This window comes from Mastomys coucha, unplaced genomic scaffold (genome assembly GCF_008632895.1).
Source record: "Mastomys coucha isolate ucsf_1 unplaced genomic scaffold, UCSF_Mcou_1 pScaffold8, whole genome shotgun sequence".
In the NCBI taxonomy this organism is placed as follows: Eukaryota; Metazoa; Chordata; class Mammalia; order Rodentia; family Muridae; genus Mastomys; species Mastomys coucha.
In genome coordinates, this window is record NW_022196914.1 from 63170957 (window position 1) to 63195094 (window position 24138).

Genomic DNA, 24138 nt, shown 5'->3' on the forward strand with positions numbered 1-24138 from the left:
CGTGCTTAATCTGTCACTACTAGAGGTAGCTCAACTGTTTGTATGACCAAACTGATTCTCCCCACAGTTAGATCAGGAAGGTGTGGCAGCTGAGATGGGTTTACCTTAAGTAACTTCACAATGAACAGATTGTGGGCACATGGTAATGAGGCATGCTTAAGAGGAAATGGGCCATAGCTCAGATTCCAGCAGCTGAGATTGCGCAATGCATCATGAGTTTCACGAGTGCTCTATCGAGACTCCCGAATTCCTTACAAAAACAGTTTTCCATTTGTCTCTCTCACCCTCTCACTCGTGTGCAATTAGACCGTTCATCTTGCTAATAGACCTTAATGCTAGGGGAGGAATGTAGAGGGATCGGATGGTTCAAAGGGGCCCAGGGAGACAAATGGGAGCAGTTTACACTTTATTAAATGCTAGGCTTATACAGACATCCAAATGCCAGCACTAATGTGGAGATGGCCTACCCAGGTGCACTCTGAATTCACTGGCTGCAGTGAGCTTTGTTTCTCTCCGTAGGCAGAGCAGCACCAGAGCTTACCTGTTTATCTAAGAACTCTCGAGCGTCCTTCTCAATATGACCTTCATAGAGATTGGTGGTCATGCTCATTAATCCCACCTTAGACAAGCCAAAGTCAGTCAGCTTTATGTGCCCCATGGAGGTGACCAGCAGGCTAGGAGACAGAAGGACAAAGGGCACAACGATCACTTGAAAGCAGATTCTGTTGTTCTAGGCCTCCCTCTTTCCCTCTTTGGTTTGTAAAACACCAACTGTATTGCAAAATGAAGCCTGGGAAGAGAAGGAGTCAGGCAAAGGAGTGGACGATACTTGCATTTGACTGCTGAGCATGATTCAGAAGTCAGGGCCAGAGCTAAAGCTCCACTGCCTTTGTTGGAGCAATCATATCCCATCTTATCATTTTTGCCACACTTAAGAAACTCTAAAACCTTAAGTATGGAACTCTAATTCCTTTCTGCTGTCAATCTATGGACTTTGACTGTGCCTGATCTCAGATTTTACTTTTAAAGTTATGTGTATATGTGTGTGAACATGGGTGGTGGTGCATGCACACATGCGAATGATGTTGCCAGTGGAATCCAGAAAACGGCACAAGAGCCCATAAAGCTGGAGAGAACTCGAGCCTTCTGAAACAGCAGTACTCAACCACTGAGCCATCTTTCCAGACACCTCTTTCCATTTTTCATAATAAGAAAACAGAGAAGAAATGATCCAATAGTCCTGTGGCATACACCAGGAACTCAGGTAAGGAATCCACTTGTGATTAAAACAAGACATAGATAAAAGAACCTGGACAGAAAAACCTAGTTTTTCATATTTCTACTTCCAGCTTTGAATTGAATTTCAACTCACTAAGCACAAAGTTCAGACTTATTATAATGCAAAAAGGTTATATTTGAATATATTAAAAAATTTCATTGTAAGTAAAAAAATAGCATTATATCACTTAAAAGGTTAAAGTGATAGAGGATTTTTAAAAAGCTGCTAGAGGGAAGGCCAGGCAGTGGCAGTGTACAACCTTAAGGATTCCAAGACTCAGGAGACAGAGGCAGGTAGATCTCTGTAAGTTCCAGGACAGCCTTGGCTACACAAAGAAACCCTGTCTCAAACAAGCAAGCAAACAAAGCTTCTAGAAGGAATTATGCCAAAATTCTGATGGTTGTATATGAAATTGTTCTTTCCTTTCCCTGTGTTCTCCCAGATTTCTGATGAGCATAGTCTTAGTTTGTCACACACTTTCAACACACTTAGCAGTGTCTCACATTAGTGCAGAAAGCATGAAATATTACCATGTGTGACATCAAGAGGAAAGTTCTATCCATATCTCAAATCAGAGCTGAACTCCAAACTAACAAAGTATGATAGTAGAATAGGTGAAATAGAATATCACATCACATATATTACCCTGGGAAGGTAAAGCTCACCTAAGCATAACGCCAAGTACAAAATGCTCCAGAAAACAACACTATTCTATGTCATTATTCAAAGATCTACATGATAAAAAGGAAATTAACTCTAGAGTCATTTCCCCCTATTTCTCCTAAGTTCTCATTGTAAGCACTGTAGTCTTTCAAGAAATGTATAAAAATCACCCGTAAGTTACTATTAAAATAACTCATTCTTTTATACTAAGGAGAATTTCTAAAATGTGCAAATAGCCTTAAAAACATTTTACAGACAGAAGAAAATGTTCAGTATTATGCAAAAGAAGACATTTATTTCATCAGAGCACATACTTGTCTGGCTTCAAATCCCTGTGTACGATTCCATAATTATGCAGATACTCCAAGGCTAAGACCGTCTCAGCGAAATACATCCTGGCCATATCAACTGGGAGAGGTCCCATGTTTTTCATTAGGGTCGCACAGTCTCCCCCTGTGAAGCACAGGAAACAAATTTAGTAGGAGCAGCGCCCGTCCAGCAGGATTACTGAAAGGCTAGCAGGGTAGATCACGGAACTTCAAAGCAGAGTCACACTCTTAAGTGGAGACTATGTTAAGTCGTCATGTTTCCAATTAAGAAGTAGAGTGAAGAGAGCAGTTTGGCTCTGAAGCGAATTGCATTCTGAAGAATCTCTAGCGTAATTCAGGATGATTGTACTAATTTATAATGTATCAGTATAAAACGCAGATGCTAGAATTAGATTGCAGAGGTGGAATCCTACTGTCTCGGAGCAGCTGGCAGCTCTTAGGCAAATGAGTTTGGTGGTCTTGGTTACTTCATTGCAATATCGGGTTAGAAATAATGGCACCCGCATAGCAGCAGTTCTCCACCAGGGGTCGAAAGGCCCTTTCATTGGGGTCACATATCAGATACTCTGCACATCAGATATTTACATTATGATTCACAGCAAAATTAGTTATGAAGTAGCAATGAAGTAAGTTTATTGTTGGGGGGGTCACCACAACACAAGGGTCACAACATTAGAAAGGTTGAGAACCACTCCTTTAAAGGATTATTTGGGGTTCATTCTAGTAAAGGAGTGAGGACCTAGTTTCACACATACCAAATATGGATTAAAAGTTATTATAAAAACAACCACCACAACAGTTCAGAAACAAACAGCTCTTGTGTGGTAGAAAGAACAATGGGGCTAATGGCTTAGGGCTCTATCTACCACTCAGTACCCATTAGGAGTCTCGGCTGCCAAGCCACTGATCTGCAAGCTAGGAAAGCTGTAGGAGTCTCTACTGTTTCTTGGAGATGTATAGTGAGGGATTCTCTCCAGACAAAGGGCTTAAAGGAGACCCACGGAAGGTGGTCTGGGCCTCTGCTGAGCTTCTCACTATGGTAGCTTTATGTCAATGAGTCAGAGAGATGGAAAGTCCCAGACGTGTAATTAAAAAAAGGGAAGGAGGGGAGACAGAAATAAGATTACTCGGAACATTTAAGATGTAAACCACAAATGGTTGAGGAAGGGGAGGCTGGGCATGGTCAGGTAACCCTAGCACTCAAGAGGCTGAGGCAGAAGAATTATAAAGTTTGAGACCTGCTTGGTTAATAAAAGAAGAGTGGCTGGATTTTTCATTTCCCACCACCGGCTAAAAAGGATATCTTTTAAATTCACTTTTTGAGAAGACTAATGATAATGAATCCATTTTATGATATGTGATAAAAAGAAGTAGGGAAAAAAACCCATCGCCTATATTCCAACTTTAATGGCCAAGGGAGGTAGTTAGGATTAAATGCTATTAAAAAAGAAAACAACCTTTTCCCAGATAACAACTAATTTCCCCTTTGTTATAGTAGCAGGCATTTTTACAAGCAATTATCAGAAGATAATGACTGGGGATTCGGCCATCTCATTGCTCGCTTGGGCTCCTAGGTGGATATAGCCGTTATGTGGCAAAGATGAAGCTTTGCCTACGATATCAGGGTCCAGGCACCACGCTCTCTCTGGGCAAGTCCGATTTACCTTCCACGTACTCCATGACCATGCATAAGTGACGCCTTGTTTCAAAGGAGCAATACATGCTGACCACAAAGGGGTTCTCTGCGAAAGTCAGGATGTCACGTTCCACGAAGGCCTGCTGGATCTGGTTCCGAAGGATGAGGTTCTGCTTGTTGATTTTCTTCATGGCAAATCTCTGCCGGGATTCTTTATGCCGAACAAAGTAGACTGCCCTGCAATGGAACGCGGGTATTGGGTTCACAGGAATAGAGAAGGTAAGGCTGCTCGGAGGACACACAAACCACATAAACCCTATGCCTTTTGAGTTCCTAACAGCTGGAGCTAAGTTGCCACAGCTGTGCTGGTGACTTAGCAATATCCCATTCCAAACCCAAATTGGCTTTTTAATAAAGATCATACATAAAGTATCAGGTTCGCCTTTGCTGCTCCAAAAAATAGGGCAGCCAGAGTGAGTTATTTCCCAAGAACTAGCTGATGTTTTCAGTTTTTCCACAAACAAAACAAAATCCGATATATAAATCAGAACTGGGAAGAATTAACAAAATTACATACAGATCACGAGCGACATCCTTTCTAGCATTAGACATATGTTAGGCACGTTTTCTGGACTGACTAAAGCAATAATTTTCTAAATGATACCCTTGGGATCTGCATAGAGGACCAGGGCTTCTTAGAGTCCCTGGTTTCCAATTGAGAGTAATTACTTCCCATGGAATCTCCAGATAAATGAGAAGTGTGTATGAGGATATATGAGAATGTTCTGCAACAAAGAGTCGCATATTTCCTCACTGCAGACTCCATATGCACCACCCTCTGTGAGCTCCAGCAGCAAATGCATTTCCCAGCATAACGGTGAGGCGGGGAGTTAGGGGGGCTGGGGGGCAAGCCACGGAGCTGCATGTCTGCTCCCCCCACAACCTGGCCAAGCTATGAAGCAACTTTATAGAATAAAATGAGCAGCCTAGGCCACATTCAGTCTCTGCTATGGCCTTGCCCAGATCCTCTCTGGTGAAAGACAGTGAACTCCCTGAGCACTGGGATAACATGGAGAAAGGGGGACTTAGAAAGGCAGAAGTCCTAAAATCCCTAATAGGACACAAGCAACAAAAGGAAGGCCTCAGATGGCCCCCTTCTTCCAAGTCATTCCATTTGTTATTTTCATGGAGGGACATTTGAGCTTCTAAGGAGGCAATGGTCAAATGTTGTAATCCCTTAAAGGGGCACTAAACCTTTGTATAAATATTTATATGTATAAACATGTGTGGTAGGTTGTACATGCTGCCCTAAACCAAAGGCCTTGATCAAATAAGGAATAATTTATTTAAAAAGTCACAGATCATGGTAAACACACACACACACACACACACACAATTGGTATAGCTTCTAAAACAAGGAGATATGTGAACTTAAATGTGTTTTCCACTGGTTTGCTCAGTAATGTCAAATGAATAGCTGGCTGCAAGGCAGGCTGGGACATTCTGTTCCCTGCTCAACCAATAGTTCAGGGCATACACTGATTTAGTCTCAGTATAGTCAACTCTGATTTAACTCAAGCGGTCAGCTAGGGCTGGCTTTTTGTTTCCAATCTGTGTTCATCTTGTCATTGTGTCCCCCTCTCTTCTTGTTTCACAATGTCATGCATTTGTATTCCTCTCTCTGTTATCTTTGGCTTTGCCCACTCCCCGTGGCCTCTCTTCCTTTATTTGCTTTTCTAGTTTCTTGCTCGCCATATGGTACAAAGGAAGGTCTCTTGATGACACTCCTCAAAACAACTCACTGACTAGCACAGTCCTTTGATTCTCACCATAAAACAAAAGCGCATGAGAGTCGGCCAGTTGGACATCTTATACATGCTAAGTTAGGGGTCTTCTGTAGGATGCCTCGACTCAGTGCTGGGCTCCTACAAGCTGTGGTTATACCTGTTCTCTTGGTTACACCTGATAGCAACATTAACTAATTCAGGCACATGGGAAGAAGCTAGAGGGTCAGAAGTTCATGATTGTCCTTGGTTGGTTATATAGCAAACTGGAGGCCCATCTGGACTACATAAGTCTCTGTTTAAAAAAAAAAAAATTAGCTAATTCAAATAAACAGTTAAAACAATTGTTATGATTCGAATGTTAAATGGCCACCACAGGCTCAAGTGTTTGAGCACCTGGTCCCCAGAAGGTGGTGGTGTCGGGGAGGTTGTGGAGCCTTTAGAAAGACCTAGCTGGGAGGAAAAGTGGGTAGCTGGGGATGTAGGGGTGTGGTCTCTGCTCCCTGGTGTCAGCCACATATAATAAGTGTGCTGCAAACTGCCACCGATATGGAAGGAAATCCAGTCCCCCATATGCCCCTGCTGTGATGGACAGAGACTCTCAGGGACTGAAACAAATCCTTTTGCCCTTAGGTGGGCTTCTCATGTACTTGACCATAGTAAAGCGAAAAGCAGCTAGTAATGAACTAACCAACGAAATCTCACTATGACCATGAGAAGTCCTATTGCTAATAAGTGTTTTGGAAAGTCTCAATAGATACAGACGACTAAGGAAAATTCCTGTTGGTTATAGCAGGAGTCCAAAAGCCATCAAAACATTTAGAGGCCTACATTCAGACTGCTTCAAGTTTCAGCTTTACCTTTAACCTTGGGAAACAGAAACCATGCATTTTAAGAATGGCTCATGTCAACTGTCTTCAAAGGCCTCAAAACTAAAGACAATATACATATAATGTAGGTTAAACTTTAATGTTTATTGTATATGTTTTCCTAAAGATTTCTTATTATGACCAATTTTTAAATTAACTAACCAGTTAGTACATATTTCTATATCTGGTGAAAAGCTTTTATTGTATTTTCCTTTTTTAGAACCACTAATTAGGGCAAAATAAAAAAGTCTATATATTTTGAAAGCTGCTTCGAGTCATGATGGAGGCCAGATGTGAAGATATTCACAAAGGAGTACAGAAAACAACTTGGCCAACCCCCAAATATAAGATACACATTGGTAAATGACTGTCATTAAAATGGATTTCTGAAATGGGAGATAGATTTTTAAATAAAATTATGAACTCAAAACATAAACATGAAAATGCCATCTTTTTATAGTTGCTTGTCTCTTCTTAAATTCAACTGGATTATAACACACCGTCTAGCCTTCAATATTGCATATTAATTTCAGTGGACCTTCAGGCCCATATTCTGAATGCCACACTCGAACCATCACAAGGTGGATACTTTAGTTTTCAACCAAGAGTTGATTAAACTGCTGAAGTAGATTAGAGTACCTAATTGGGATCTGCTGCTGCTGAATGTTTTGTGGGCGGGGGTTTGTTGGCCATTTCTACAACGTTGAGCACCGAACACAGAACCTTGAACATTCTGGGCAAGTGATCTACCACTGGGCTATCCTCTGCTTTTAGTTCATTGTATGTTCTTAGTTTCTGATATTTCTGGTTTTGCTCTTGGAATATTATTTTTGTTTTTCAAGAAAGGCTTTCCGTGTGTAGCCGTGGATGTCTTAGAACTCACTCTTAGACCAAACTGGACTGGAACTCAAGAGATCCCCCTGCCTTTGCTTCCTGAGTGCTGGGTGGTGTGCACCACCATCACCTGACTGGAGCATTATACTTAATGCTAATATTTATTTAGTAATAACTGTATATGCCACATACATCTTTCCCTATATGGTGATGTTTTAGATCTACTTACATTAGCAGAGAGCAAGGCACTGAGAAAGAGATCCATAGTAAGAACAAAAGTCAGAGGCAGAGGAACTGATGGATAGCTAACACTACTGAATGAAGTATGAAGGTCCTAATGGCCCAACACTGCATTGTCTGCTAAGGTTTTCTAATTCTTTGTTTTCTGGCCCCCAGCACTGCTTCATTGGAAAAGGCTATTCTGTCTCTTCTTCCACAGAAAAGCCCAAGAGTGGGAAATGACATGGTAGAAAGGCAGCTGGAGACTCTTGCCCTCCAGGAGCCAGGCGTCTCTCTGCCTACACAAGATAAAAAGAAGTAAGGCCCATGAGAGGGATGCTGAAGCCCAGGGAACACCTGCCCTATTGGAAGCATAATCCTAATGCATATGAAATCATGAGACTCTAAAAGCCCAGTGCACAAATGTGAGCCAGCAGATCCTCAGCAGGGAGTCGGGCTTAGGGAGTAGGTGACCACAGCTCATGTGCAAATGGGTGTGTGTCAGCCTACATTCATGTGTCTCACTAGTAAATGTCTCTGAGCCCTTGAGACATGAGAGAATAGTGTGTATCAAGGTCAAAAAGAAAAGTACAATGAGGGAGAAATGTTGTAACTTTTAAGTGTTTTAATTCTGAGTCAATTTTTTTTTTTAGCTTGTAATAAGAGGATCAGGAGGTCAAAGCTAGTCTACATAGCAAATAGAAGGCCAGCCTCAACTACTGAAGACCCCATTTTGACCCACCCAGTCCAAAGAGTAAAACAAACAAACAAAAATAAAACTCTTTAAATCCTCTTTGAGGTTTTGGTTTAAAAGTCCAATTAATATTCAATGTCAGAAGTTAGGTCTTTATTTCTCCATTGGAATAAGAGAAAGTTATAATCAAAGGATACTTGTAGGGCATAGAATACTCTGCCTGGTACTAGAGGCTCTGTATACCTGAGATGCTCCTCCACAGACAAATAGAAAAGCTATCAACTACCACCCCAGGCCCTTAAGCAGAGAACACAGACAAAGAGGCCAACATAATGCTGGACTTACTAGCATCAGTCTTCTATGAGTACTATGTTAGTATACTTCCACCTGGAGACCAGTACACACTTATCACACTGGCTTTACCAACATACAGTCAGCAAGCACAAGACACATGTCTTACCATGCTTTTCTAAGGAGAGGGTTGGTTCCCAGCACCTACAGCTTTTGGGGAGACAGAGTCTGCGTGACTCCAAGCCCCTGACGAAGGAGTGACCCCTACTACACAGATAACAAAGAGTGGGAGAGCCCAGATCCTCGACCCTTCTTAAGGTCTATTTGTTCAGCTAGCCTGAGGATAGTATTGCGGCTGGTTGAATTGACAGGGTTAGCTCCATCCCAATTTTAAATTAAAAATAATTCAGATAGAAAGGAAATCTGTCAGAAATGTAATGAGATATTACTTCTGAGAAGAGAAGAGGGGGAAATGGTTCTGGCTGATCAGCAGAGGCTCCGACAGGCAGCTTGTGAGCCCACTAATGACTTGGCCTATATCCTGGGTGTTTACTAATTCACAGCTTGTTTAACTTCTTGTATATTCCCAACCGTTCCCCAAAGTGTGATATACCTCATCTACTATACAGTGGTTTAATTGCACTACAAATGAGTTTACTCAACCAATTAGAACTCCAAATACTGCTAAGATACATGCCCAAGATTTATAAAAAGGTTGCTCCCTAGAATGCCTCCTTCCGGAATCATTCTACTGCTGAAAAAGACCCAAGAAGTGCTCCAATCCTGTGCCTGAGAGATCAACCTGCTGGCTTCTTTCTACTAAGAGTGCCTGGGGTCATCTCCAGAAGGATGAACAACCACAAAACAAGAGGTAATAAGCAAATAAAAGGCACAAATGACTGCACAGTAGAAAATTCTACTTTATTTAACAGAAACACTTATAGTATTTCTATATCTATAAAGAAGAAAGAGTATATTGCAAAAAGATAACATCTAAATGCATTTCTGGCTGCATCAGGAAACATGTCATTTGACATAATCCTGAAAGCCAGTGAGGCAGAGAGAGGGTTCACAAATATTTAAGTTCTTTGCTAAGTTAATGGCGTGGAAAATATTAGAATTGAAAAAAAAAAAACAGGAAGGAGAAACATCCCTTGTGGCGTAACAAAAATCACTGTCTCATCTGCTCTTATGTGGATAAATGGCAGTAAACCTCTCAGGATGATTTATCGCTCTCTGTATACATGCAGATGGAATTGGGATTAATACTAAATTAAGGTAGAATTCTTGGGCAGTCTAAAATGGATTAGGTCACAGTTTGCATGTTTAATTGTCCTTCCACACTATTTATTGGTAACTCAGAATTTACTATTTATAATTTACTACTGTCACTACTTATACCTTGGGAAAGAAACTGTGTCATAGAAACTGATCAAGGAATTCAACAAGAGAGAAATCAAAGGTTCCCAGAACAAAGAAATAATAAATGTTTAAAGAAATGAAAATGCTATGACACCACCATTCCACACATATTGAAATACTACTGTTACAGGGTACTGAAGTGTCCAGTGTGTGTGTGCAGATTACGAAAATGTGTGCAGATGTCAACAGATTATAAAAAACTTGAAATAACACCCAAAAAACCAGTAGTGACAAACCTCTAATCCTAGCACTCAATGGGTGGAAACAGGAGGATCAGGAATTCAAGGTTACCCTTGGCTACACAGTAAGTTCAAGTAGAGCCAGTACTATATGAGACACTATCTCAACATTTTTGAGAAAAGAAAACCCATCTTATCCATTATAAGAAGACATACTTATTAATAAAGGAAAAAGAAAGAAAAGTAACAAGAATTTAGTGCCCACTAGCATCCTCAAATCCATTCTTTGAAGACATCTGTATGAATCTAGAATATAAAGTCTCTTCCTTCAGGAATAAAAAATGGATCAAGAAAGAAATGCTAGTGTTTCAATTTAATAAACATGCTAGTGTAAGAAGTCACACAGCATAAAACATATATGATCTTAGCCAAGTGCTTTTCAACTGCAAGCACAGATTAAGTAGTAGGAACAGGAATATTGAATGTTTTTCTTTTACTTTATGAAATCTTTCTCTCCAACCTTCTTAAATAAGCCCTGGGTCAGTGACAGTGCCTTCTGTCAGGTGTTCAGAAGAAGTGATTCTGGCTGCATGTTACTCCTGACGTGGGGGAAACGGCCTTCTAAAATGCCAGTGCCTGTGCTGCATTTACTTATCATAAGGTAAAACTGAAAACCAAATGTCGCACTCCAGTGTTTCACAATATGCTAGAGAGCTTGGCTTGGAAAACTCACCCATAGGCTCCATTGCTGATCAATTTAATTGTTTCAAAATCACTCTCTCGTGGTTTCCTTCGAAGTCTCAGGGAAGTATTTGAGCTCTAGGGAATGGAATGAGAAAGTTAAAACACAGTTGAGACTTTGAGGAAATTACCGTAATGTGCTGTTTAACTTGCCGAGGCATGATGTTCTCTGGCTTAGAGGACCTGGGATCAGCTGCAAGGCTCTCTCCCTGATTCATCAGCAATGACTTGTGGCTCCTAATGATTCTCCATCAGCTGTATTTAGGTAAACCCATTTTGTCAAGAGAAGATGTGTGAAGGTTTTTGGATATGTAGCTTCATCCTGGTCCTGCATTTTAATACTTAAGTCTAAAATGCCAAACCTTCCTTCTGCTTTCAGTTAGGAAAAATACGGCCCAGACAGCTGTCACCAGGGTTTGAGGGGAGAATATGGCCTCTCCATTTCTGACTAGATCATATCTTTTTCACGCTGTGGCACTCTATGGATGGCAGGTTATAAATTTCTTAGGTGTGGAATGCCTGCCAGTGTTAACCTCTATTTCAGAAATCTTACTATGTCTTAAGTAGCGAAATTCTAAACTTTAGCTCTCTAAAAAGTTTAGCTCAGTGAACAGGAATAACCTCAGTGCTTCGATTGTCTTCTCTCACTGCTTCACTGTCTCTCGTGCTCCATTCACCTCAGCTGCTATGCACCCTCCACAGAGACCAGGATTCCCTCGCCATCATTTTAGAAGACCCCATGATGTTGAGGTATGCACAAGTCTCTCTCATCAGGGCTGCCATCAATGCCCACAGCCTTCTACTCATCTTTGGAAGGCTTGCAAACCAGTTCCTTATCTTCTCCTCTGCTTTGGTTCCTTCTTCATCTTATCATCTCCACTAGGGAAACACAACCAGCCCTGGCCTCAGAGCTACTTGACATCCTCAATTCAAACTGCCACCTGTCTCTTGCATGTCCCCTTGGCCTCTGGCCATAGGACTTGAATCTTATTACTTCCATGGCTTCATTTCTGGAAACACTTCAAGCCAGGGACCACTTGCTCGCTCTGCACAGGCCCTCCTCTCATTAACTCTTTTGTCCTATTACCGATGAGATGAGATGAGGTCACCCACTCATCCACTGGAAACTCACTCTCTGAGAGCCCGAATAGTACAGATTAGAATCACTAGCTTGATGGTTCTTCTTAGATATTTTGAAGGAACTGCAGCTACAACACAACTGTATAATGAAATTAGCATAGCATCTATCAGTTAGCACTTAAACTTTGGGGCACTTTCCTAGCCACTGTAGATGGAGAATTTCATTTAGCTTTTATGCAGATGGAGAAACTGAGGCTCAGAGACCCCCCTGCCCTGACTAGTATGCACACTTTGTAAGAAGTAGAGGAGTTAGCTTTCAAATGCAGGCAATCTGGACCTAGAGCCTGTGTTTTCAACCCCCAGACTACCAAACATGGCTCACCTTCCTAGTTACTTGGATTCATCCTGGCTTCTCTAATGATACTCACTTCATAGGAGAATGGCCTCAGTTAGCAAGACCTTTCACCAGTGCCACGGAAGCTGCCTCTTAACTGATATCCCTGTGGCCAGCCAGCCTGTCTCTGTATCCCATGCACTTTCAAGCCATGACTCTGGCCAGGTCATCTCCCAGTTTATTCCCTCCTCCCTCAGACTCACTCTCCCACTCAGTTACTATCTACTACCTTAAAAAGAAGGCCACCTGAGAGATGTGAGCAGGATCCTATTGACTAGTTTCCTCCAAGCTCTCCGGCTCAGGAGTCTTCTTGGCCTTTAGCCTCGAGGCACACCTTATATCCAGAGCATTCTTCTGTCCCTTCATGGCTTACTCATTTTTTTTTCCCATTTCAACTCAATGGCCACGCCCTTGAAAAACTCTCCTGGGACTGGCCCACTAAGAAAAATCTATTTCTGGAATGGTCTCCTGGCTCATGGTCATCTTTTCTTCATGGGTGTTATCCATGCTCATTGTTGCTATTTTGGTGCATATGATGTTTTTCTAAATTTCTGCTTCTCTTAGGAGTGAGGCACTAAAAGTATAAGCCCCATGCCTTTCCCACAGAAAGACAATAAACATTTATGGAATAAAGTTAACAGAGTCAAAAAAAATCTCCAGATGCTAAGAAACAGAAAAAAACCCCAGCATCACATTCTATCAGGAGCGATACTCACACTCACTGACTCATCCGTCTCTGGTGTCTCTGCTGTCCTACTGTCGTAATTTCCCAACTGAGCCATTTCTAAGTTTAAAACAAAAGGGGAAGAAGGAAACACTGAAATTATACAAGAAGACAAAGCCAAAACAGAAGAGAAATAAATTCTCATCATTTAAAAAGGAGAGAAAGAAAAATTCAGCCTATAAACCAATACGCACATTTTCCAGCCTCAAAGGTGAGAATTGACAGCTGGTATTTTGAACATATACTAATGACACTTTCTCTGGATCTCCAATTTTATGACTAGCCAGACTTAGGAACATGGAACACAGGACACTGGGCCTCTGCTCCAGTGAGCAGTAGGCACTGGCTCATGCATGCAGTCTAGCTTGCACAGCCTAGGGTGAGCTAGCAGCTTTGTCTATAATCCAAGCGAGGCAAGTCTTCCAAGGGCTTACCACACAGCAAAGATGCATTGGCTACAATTTGAGAATGATTCTCAGTTTCAGTTTTCCAGAGGCAGTAATGGTGGTGGTAGAGGATGAAAATCCTTGGGTTATCACTTCTTAGCTGAGGGCTTTAAACCTCAGGTTCTTTTGAAAGATGTAAGCAGTATTATATCTTAGAGCTTTGGTGAGTATTACACACGCCAATGCATAGGAATCTCTCAGCATATTCACTAATAAGAATTAAGTGCTCGTTAAATGTTGATTGTTATTTATTAATTACATTTACAGAGTAGTCAATTCTGGGCTGGATGCCACAGGCTTGACACAAGCTTAAGTACTTCCCTAGTGGTCTTGTTAAAAGTGACAAAGACATCTAATGTCTAATTGCTCAGCCCACGGTTTGGAAGGCATCGTTGAGTTTGTTTAAGTAAATGAGAAAGTCTAATTTATTTAGTATTCATCTCCATACTATCTTTAAGACTTTTCTTTTGGTTTGTTTGTTTTGGATTTTTGAGACAAGGTTTCTTTGTGTAGACTTGGCTGTCCTGGAACTAACTAGCTCTTCAGAACAGGCTGGCCTTAAACTCATAGAGATCCACCTGCTTCTGCCTGCTGAATGCTAGGAATAAAGGTGTGCACCACCATCACCCAGGTAAATTTTGTTTAATAAGGAATATGAAAGAATTTTCACCAAAAGTGTATTTTTTTCAAAATTGAATGTGTTAACAAAGAGTTATAGTTTTAGCAGTTCTGTAAGCATTTAAAATTGCCCCCTGGGCCTTTATTTTATATGTTTGTATTCTTATATATACACATATTCAGGGGCAGTGATTATCATAACTTAGAGAAAGCAAAAGCACACTGGGTCCTGCCTTTAGGTGAAAATGTATAAATTCCAGATGCTGAAATAGCAGTGGCACTAACTTCCCCACTTAAGATGCCGGTGAAATTCCAGAGTAAAATTGTGCTTAGAGCAAACACTTTCTTGGTGTCACAGAAAGGATTCAGGCCTGCAGTGTGGCCTGCACCTTTACTTGCAGAGACCTGGAGAACCCGAAGTGCATTTGGTTTGAGGAGTTTTCAAGAACTGAGAGACTATTTGATACTGTGTAGCAAAAGTAGCACTAGGCATTTCTATTTGAGAAGCACCTACTGTGCTGTCCCATCATAGAGTTATGTCTGCCAATTCTTACTGACTTAATTTTATGGAGACACAAGTGGCTTATGCATTTGCGCAGTCCAGGTCACAGCCCAGCCTAGAACTCGCTCCTACGTACCAAAGGGCGGACATAGCTTAGTCTGTTGTGATGTGAACAAGAAAGCAAAGCAAAAGTATCCGAGGAGTTTGTAATCAAAGTACCTGGAGAAGTCATTTTAAGTATTAAAAATATATTGGAAGACTTTTCTCAGAATGAATCAAGAAAACTACTAGGAGTAAAGATAAATTCCTAGGGATAAATTTACACTATTCAACCCAAATGTGTCGAAGATCACTACTGTTTTGTCTTGTTTTAAATCTATTCAGATATATGAGAGGGCATCGCATTGTTCATGCGTCAAAGTTCTGTCTATAGTGACATTTAAAGCCAGAAGAAAACTGCACAGGGCTCACTGGTTGGCAAGGCACAGGCTGACACAGCCTTAACTACACCGGCGTGAAGAGTCACTCTAACATGCTTTGACAGCCTCCCCTCTCCAATTATATTTATAAAAAAAAAAAAATTAAAAGAGGGTTCTGTTTTAAATAGAATTTCAGCTAAATCACTATTATCTGGGAAATCCATATTATTTGTAAGCAGTGGGTAGTAATGGGATGGAACCAAGTGTCAGCTTTTGAGGCAGGAAGCTAAGCCATCATTTTGTAATGCCTGAAGAGATTTTTTAAAACTCATCTAAATACCATTAAACATCTGCCCTTTTTATTTCATTGATTTAAACCATTTCTGAAGACTCATGATTCAAAAAGGTAAAGATGGTAATTTAAAAGCCATGGGAGAAAATCTCTCCCCAGGGGACTTTTCAGAGAAGCCGTCGGCAGCCCCAGTGAGTGATGAATCTGTTGTGGTACTGCTTTCAGGACAGTCTAAACTTATCTGGCATTATCTCCTGGTAATGCATGCATCATTTCACTAGAAGCAAAGATACAATGTCTGCAAGAGCAAACCAGTCGGGGAGGATGGGAAAGAGCGGGCCAGAAAGCAGCTCCCTAGCTTAGGACAGGAAAAAAAATAAATCTCTCTGCATCAACATTTACCTCTGTCACAAACAATTGAACAGGGTAAATACTGTCTGCAAATTCAATTTAATGAACCAGGAAGATGACTTGGAACAAGGGACTCCATGGTAGTCTATGAGTCTTTGGGGTGGTATGCAGAAAAGTGCTATATATAACAATATCAAACAGAAAACTAGAAAAGGATGGGAGGAGAAACCAATATTAGATTTTCTTTTCTTCCTTTCTCCCTTTCTCTCTCTTTCTCTCTCTCTCTTTCTTTTTCTTTTTTTTTTTTTGGTGGTGGTGGGGGAAATGCCTACAGGATGCTTCTTATTCTCTGTACTTAATAGAGCTATACCTTTCCTCGTGAGGATCAACCATGTATCCCTCTCACAAGCTCTGAAGGAGTCATCCCTCTTCACCTTGGGCTCTCTTTCACGTATGACTAATTTTCACGCTTACTTGAGACAAGTAAGGTGGAAAGGTAGCTACGAAGACCGCACTCGACCTAAAGTCAGCTACTCTAGCTGCATTCCTCCTGAATGAAATTTAAATGTCAATTTTAAGTGAACGATGATTTCTAGCCATGCTTTGAAAATTAAAAGTACTCTCTGGAGTCACCCCACTGAGCTTTGCAAGTGAAGGACTCAGGGAGGATGGACCCCTAAGTGCTCCTGGGGACACCAAGTACTCTCATATCTGGAGGCCTCTAGTCTAGCAAGGCCAACCCTGTTCTCTAGCTGGTATACAATGGGCATGCTCACTGTCTCCTCTAGACTCAACCGTTATTATTTGTTTCTGATACTAACTAGTCTCCCACAAAAGGGGGCTTTTCAGAGAGATATCCAACATGGGAAACATAAAGGTTGATCATGAAGCTCTCCTAGATGCCAGGGTCAGAGTGAGTGAAGGACAATACCACCAGTACTCACCTTCTAAAGGGTCTTTATTGAGTCCCAGCTGGCTGATGATGTATCTGGGAATGTCAGTTTTGATTCCTTGGCCTTCTTTGGCATGGCCTTCTGCAGCTTCCAATAGGTAATAAAATTCTTCAGGATCAAATTCCTGGCAGATGACAAGCACGGATTAATAGTTCTCCAAGTCAAAACAAACAAACAAACAAACAAAAAACAAACAAACAAAAAAAAAACGGCTGAGGTTTTATTACATAAATCTCACTCACAATGAGGCTGACATGGTTGAAGTTTGTATATGAAGAGAAGAGGTAAGTGCCTTACACAGTATAGAATTCTCACCTCATATTTGATGCCTACTCCAAGACCATGCATGCATATATACAGTTGGTAACCTAAAGGAAATGACTATTTCCAGTCTTCCGGTTTCTCTGTGATGTTACTTTGAAGGTAATATGTTTTATTAAAGACCAGGAGTCCACTGAAAAATAGGTTTACTGTTGCTCTTTTTTTGTTTTGAGTTGGGGTCTCAGTGTGTTGCTTAGACTGGCCTCAGATTCTTCAACATAAGAACACTCCACCTCAGCCCTCTGAGTGACTGAGAACTCCGAGGCATGTGCCACCATGCCCAGCTTGCTTGTTCCTGAGACCACCCCCTCCTGTGTCTCACCAGGCGCTCTGCATATTTATGGAGCTATGAATATTTCCATTTCATAAAACATTATGAATGTTAATTAAAGGAAGGATGAAACCAAAGCACCTGAGACCAGATACACATCATGAGTGACGCTGAAAGCCATAACACACGGACAGACATTAGTCGTCAGCAGAAGCTGAAACTGAATTTTCATACTGTACTCACAGGCCCTTAAAGACTGTGCTCAAAGAATCAAATTTGTTTACAGTCTTGACTGAAGTCTCAAAGTATTATAAAAATAAAAATCTTGAAAGAAGAAAATGATCACTGGTCCAAAAGATACAGACGTGAAAGGTAGCTAGTGTCTAAAAGTCTCATCCCTCCAGATCTGGGTGATGCCTTGCTTTCAAGTAGGTTGCCAGCTAGCACTTATTTCTAGCACGTTTTATAACCAATAATTATAGCCATGGGTCACCATACCCCTGACTTCCTTCAGTCTGAATCTTAGCAACTCCAGAAACACGAGGCATACTAAGCATTTTAAATTAGTTATGGCATAAGGTTATCATGCTGAAATAGGGCCAAGCATATTATTTCATGATCATCCTTCAAGTTTGACCAGAATACAATATGACTACTGCTTAATAACAGTGCCAACACCAGAATTCCTTCTCAAAATCAGAGGAGACAGGCCACATATGGATGTCGCCATAAGCATTCACATGCTGTAGTCCCTCCTGACTCTCTCTGTTTAGCACCCGTGGTTGAAGTTAAGTGAAATCAGAGCCTTCCAAGGGCCGATACTTTCCACGTTTAACGATAAATAATATAGTCACATCTACAGGCAACTTACCAAACACTCCAATAACCGAGCGGGACGGGCAATGACAATTAGGATCTTTCGGACTAGCTGTTTAATAAATGCCAGTTCTCCACTTTCAGAGCGATCATGAGCCTATGAAAAAGCAATGAGTAGAAGGATGCTAGAGAGGGTTCCACTAAGTGGAAAAGAAAATCAGCAAAGCATGCTAATTGGCTAATGTTTTAAAAATCAGAAATTAAGTGACCTAGAAAACACTCTTAATAGGCATTATCTCTAACATAAATGGACACTATCAGACATCTACAAAATAGCTCTATTAGCTAAAGTTTAATCACAAAACTTTGATTTATTATGTTTTAGAAATCAAGTGGAAGGAGGAGGACTGTTAATGTGAGCCATGAATGAAGGAGGCATTAAATTTATGGTCCACTAAGAGCAAGGCGCCAGCAGTAGCAGCTGATGAGCAAGGCCCCAGGAGCTTGGCCCTGGCTGATGGAACATTTTAGTTGGTGGCTAAGGTAGAGATGGACTGTTTTTATTATCCCAGGAATTTAACATACTTGTGAAATGTAGTTCATGCACATAGTGTGATTACCCTGCAAGGCAGGTATTTTACCACATGTGGGGTGTATATAGTGCCACACCAAATGGTAATCACATATTGCTTATATTCGGATACACATGTAGACGCAACAACACTCACTGAATGAATAACACCCAGAAACTTAACTTAGCAAAACTGAACTGGATTAAGTACTTGTTAAATTTTATTTTATGTGTTGTCTGAGCACAATAAATATTCCAACAGCAGAGCTTAACTTGTTAATAGACAATGACATTTTTAATATTTTCTTGAATAAATCTGGCAATATAATACTAGAGCTGGCATAGGATAAAATTTGAATGGAAACTATGTATGTTTATTTTTGTAGGCTTCATAATTTTTAAGGTTTTTATGATATAATTTTCTAAAGATGTAGGAACAGAAACAAAGTGTTGCCAGGACCACAGGATATAATTTTAGAAATGTTAAGACACATGTTTGATCATTCTTGGGAGTGTTCATCAATGACAAGTCCCACGTTCAAAAAAGCATGCAGATAAAACTTGCAAAAAATAATTATAACATGTCCACTACATTTAAGCTAATGCAGCAACCCATAGCTTGCATGAAAATGAAGAACTAGCTTCAGAATATGATGTGTTCTATATCTTTAGAAAAAAATAGTCTATATATCAAACACAAGCTACCTTTAAACTTCTTTCTAATGTTTGTTTTGGAAGAAAAAAAATTTAGGAAATACAATTAATCCTCAGAAAAGTAACATATTCTTTTTTTTGTGGTTCATTATCACTAAACACAGATCTTGAAAGGTTGAAAGACAAACAGAAGCCTATCTAACATCTTGGTGACACTCTGGGTTGGATGTTCCTAGAATAATTGCTGTGTTAAGAATTCACAGATATAAAGACTATCTAAAACACTGACACAGGCTTTGGTGTTTTCCCCCAAAAAGAGAATAGTCAATTCAAATGGGAAAGGTTTCATTTCAAAGACCATCAAAATGATGACACGTTCAAACTTTTTACACATATCAGCAACATCTTACTCCAAGACATACGAGTTCTATTAGCTTAAATAATATTTATTTACTAAATTCATGTAGGAAGGCAGGCTTCACTAAAACAACCACCAATGGACTAGCACAGCGTGAGAAGGAACTGGCTTCCTGTTGCCTTGCAGCTCAAAATGGACTAGTAGAGTCCCAGAGTTTGTATTGTAAGTGTTGGCCACTATTAAAAAGGATTGTGACCCAGATTTGAGAGTAGGTTAGAGTTTCCTTTGTGGTTTATTTTCTTTGGCTAAATACACTTCAGTGAAATAGAGACTGTAGACATAAAAGCATTCATCTGAAATTGACCTAGACCCCGGCCTTTAAAAGGCATCTGTTAAATCAAGCTGTTCAAATCACGAGAAGATCTGTGCCTTGGGTTATGCAAAAGATTGACAGTGGAAACATGGTGAGGAGACAGGCTTGCTGGGGTCTGAGTGTCACATCTGGAAATGGACAAGTACACACCAGAGAAGCCACAGCATGCACCCACAGCTCCACTCTCCCCAGAAGGGGCCTGCTCTTCTCAGTCAGGTTTGTTCCATGCTCTGGACAGATACTGGCAGTGTGCCTCTAAAAGGAGACTGAACTGTTGCAAATGATTGAAAGAAACTGCATTTGGGAAGGAGCACAAGAAGACACTCTTACTCCCTTCCAACAATGACCTTTGGGGCACCAGTATCCGTGCTTCTCCAGATCAAAGAGAAAGTTCTCTAAAAATTAACCTTTTGCATCTATCGCGCCACCCACTCAGAAGATCCCTGAAATGCTAAGACTTATTTTTAATTGCCATAAAACAATCTGCCACGTCTGCCATACATCAACAAAAACTATAGGGTAGGTTTCCATAACTCTGGATGTCGATGATACCTTCTTTTATTTTTTTATTTTATTTTTTTTTGGTTTTTCGAGACAGAGTTTCTCTGTGTAACCGTGGCTGTCCTGGAACTCACTCTGTAGACAAGGCTGGCCTAGAACTCAGAAATCCGCCTGCCTCTGCCTCCCAAGTGCTGGGATTAAAGGCATGTGCCACCACTGCCCAGCCTCGATGCCTTCTTCTTAAGGAACTGCCTGAAAAGGACAGGACAGAACACAAGACTAAGCCGGTCTTCATGATTCCATCTTGCTTGTATCTTGGGTGGCCATATGGAGTTCAGGAAGAGGCACGTCATAGAGGCTGACTATAGAGCCCCTTCATGTGATGACAAGGAGCAGAAGAAGAGATACTTGACATCATATCATCAGGGATCAAGTGTTTTGATATGCTTCCAAGTGTGTTCTCTTCCTTTTTCTCTCCCTTCCAAAATCACTGAGGAATCCGTAAATACCAGACACTGAGCACTGAGCTAGGCACCAGGAAATAAAAGAGGATTTATGGTCTTCAAAGAGCTCGCTGATAGAAATGTAAGGCTTCCCTCCCTTCCAGCCTCGAATCTTGTTAGAATGCATCATGGATAAGCAGAATAAGTGGGGACTATAGACACAGGTCATGCTGTCGCGTTTGTCTTAAGCTGAATGGATCAATGAAAAGGGTTGAGCTAATCTCAGAACTGAAGAGATACATGGATTTGAAGGGTTAGGTTTGGAAATATTAAGTCTGGTGAAGAGGAGGATCTGAGGCAGGTAACAACAGAAAAAGGTAGAGAATCTCTAGAAAGAGCCGGGAAGATGCTAACAGTTGCCTGATGTAGGCAGAGGTTATCCTAACATAGAATCCTGGCAAGTGCTAGGGATACCGTGGTACTGATGAGTCCACAGTCCTAGGTATTCACAGCTCTGGTTAAAAAGATGCTAAGTCTACCTGAGCCATGTTGGTGTTACCTGCACTACTACAGCAGGCTTGCCGAGTCCAAAGATACACAAGAGGCAGGCAGACACATGAATCTCAAGTTGATTGCAAGCTAATGGTCTGAAATATACATGGAAAGCAACCAAAGTCTAAAGGACTGTCATTCAAGACAACAGACAACAAGACCACCAGTAGGGGGAGGAGAAATAGGAGAACACAAATGCGATTAGAGAAAACTCATGGAAATGTGGGCTAGAAAGGAAATCTTTATAAGAAACAGGGAAGGAATAAACAGAGAGTCCCAAGAGTAAGGGTATATAGTCAAGGGATAGAAAGGAGATTGGTGAAGAAACTGTGGTAAAAACAGTCCTGCTCCCATAAATCGAAAGCAGAATCAATGGTCAAGACATTTCGTGTGAGGTGTTCAGAAGCCATTCATGGGACAAAGTACTTGAGAATATCTACATGTCATATACCATTATAGGTGTACAAAGAAAGCACATGGCTTTGCAGAATCCTTGTGCTCCAATTGAAGTACGATCTATGGACTAGTGCTGGTCCATGCATTACCATGGTTGTGTGGTGGGTGCGGCACAATGACAAGAGTGTGAGCCTTAGCAGCTCTGCCAGCAAGTGTACATGGCCAGGATAGTCAAGTACATGGGCAATTCCCTACACATTCCCATTCAGTTTAATTTACGACAGAATTGGTAATGTCAAATGGTAAATGAATAACAACCAAACCCAAAAGCTGAGTGTTCACCCTCAGAGACAATCTAAGGAACATGGCTCTACAAGTGACATATGAGAAATGGGAACCATGGAGAAAATGCTGTTGGGGAGCTTGGATGAGTAAGGAAGGAAAAATAGCAGCTGCTAGCCAGAGAGGCACCTTCTTATCCTGTGAGGACTTAGCCATGTAGGAGAGAGGGCTGATGGATTTCTCCAAAGTTAATATTTTCCTTCAGTTTAGTGGGTTACTTATACATTTATTCAGAGATTAAAAAAACCCACCATGATTACATTTACACGGATATAATTTATGCCCCAAGAGATACAGAAATTCTATAAATCCACTATAGGTTAAATAGGTTTCCTGTGTAGGCTGCGCCCAATCAGTTTCAGTCAGAAGAGCTGTATCATACACAAATTCTATTCCCTCATACACATTCCCTGCCCATTCTAGGTGTTATCAGGAGTTGGGCAGACAGGGCCCTGTGTTTATCTGTCATTTTGGAAATTGGATATTTTGTTAGAAGAAGAACTGATATTAAAGTTACCAATTACAAAATAGAAGTTACCAATTTACTACCCAATACAGCATGCAGGTTAATGAACAGGACACACAGCCTAGTAGAAGCCAACAGTTTCCCATTTAGCTTTTTTAGATATTAAAATTAGATAGCACCATCAAATAACACACATATACTTAGGCAATTTATAATTTTATAGGTAATGTTAGGGGGCAGGGAATCATTGCTTAAAAATCCTTCACAATCCACTTATGCTAGAGTCATAGATATATTGGGTCCCAAGGTTCCTATAAAAGTGATTGCATTAATTTTCTATTACTATACATAATGACCAGAACCAACTCATAGCAAGTAGCACTCCATGAGGTTTACTTGCACACCTGCTGTGTGGGTACCACCCTTCACAATGGCACACATTCCTGGAATGTGAACTCCCACTTTTAGGGAACTCCTTATAAGCAAAGGGCTTCACAAAAGTATTTTGCCCAAGAGGAATACAGAACAAATCAGAGAACTACACTCAGAATAGAAACCTTGTTCCTACCTCCTGTAGCAACTTATCCAGTTTGTGCTGCAATTCAAGAAAGTATCTGGACGTGATGAGACCTTGGTGGGATTTATCCAAACAGTCCCGAGCCAGCTCAATGATCTGATGGTGAGTGAAGCTAAGCACTCCATCGGCCAAGGGGAGAACATGGTCTGGAGAGTAACTGGTGATAATTTCCTTTAGACGCTCTTCCATCTGAGCCGTGGCCTGTTGGAAGGAGACACACACACATACACACACATGTAGGTGTAACACAAGGAGTCATGCATGAGCCACTCAGTGGGTACTCTTTCATTTTCAGACTGTGAGTTGCTAAAGAAAATCCTAAGACTTGCATTTGAAAGAAACTTCATTTGGGCTGCAAGTATAGGTCACTGGTAGAGAGCACTTGGCTAGTGTGAGTGAGGCTCTGTACTCTGTCTCCACCACCACCACCATCACTAACACACACACATGACACAAGAAACTTCACTTCTGCATGATATGACCAAGGTGTAAACACGTAATTACACCTTAGTGTGAACCCACTGACTGAACCCACTAACTGAGAATGAGTGTAGATGTTGGCTGCTGGTCTTAATGCTGCATCTGTGAACCTCATGAGTCACTGACGTGCTCGAGTCTGGCAAGGACAATGCTACTACAGGAAAGTGTGCACATGTCGGGCAGAGCAATAGAGAAAATTCCTGTGCCTTCCATTAGCAAACTAACAGTGCTCTAAAAGGGGGGGGGTTAGCAAGTGGGAGTGGAAGTGGGAGATGGAGAAGTGAGAGGCACCACCTTA

At 41.0% G+C, this 24138-nt stretch overlaps 1 protein-coding gene across 20 annotated transcripts in view; it reads right to left on the bottom strand.

Annotated features, from left to right (window-relative positions):
• Window positions 1-24138, bottom strand: part of Mast4 (microtubule associated serine/threonine kinase family member 4) — a 604035-nt gene that overhangs the window by 35448 nt on the left and 544449 nt on the right. For all 20 annotated transcript variants that reach the window (XM_031360602.1, XM_031360600.1, XM_031360598.1 and 17 more), the window contains 8 exons: window positions 23352-23561; window positions 18183-18284; window positions 16711-16843; window positions 13131-13198; window positions 10933-11018; window positions 3936-4144; window positions 2257-2395; window positions 542-674 (listed from right to left, as the gene is read on the bottom strand). In XM_031360602.1, the coding sequence (XP_031216462.1) occupies window positions 542-674; window positions 2257-2395; window positions 3936-4144; window positions 10933-11018; window positions 13131-13198; window positions 16711-16843; window positions 18183-18284; window positions 23352-23561 (1080 nt within the window). The remainder of the gene's footprint in view (window positions 1-541; window positions 675-2256; window positions 2396-3935; window positions 4145-10932; window positions 11019-13130; window positions 13199-16710; window positions 16844-18182; window positions 18285-23351; window positions 23562-24138) is intronic.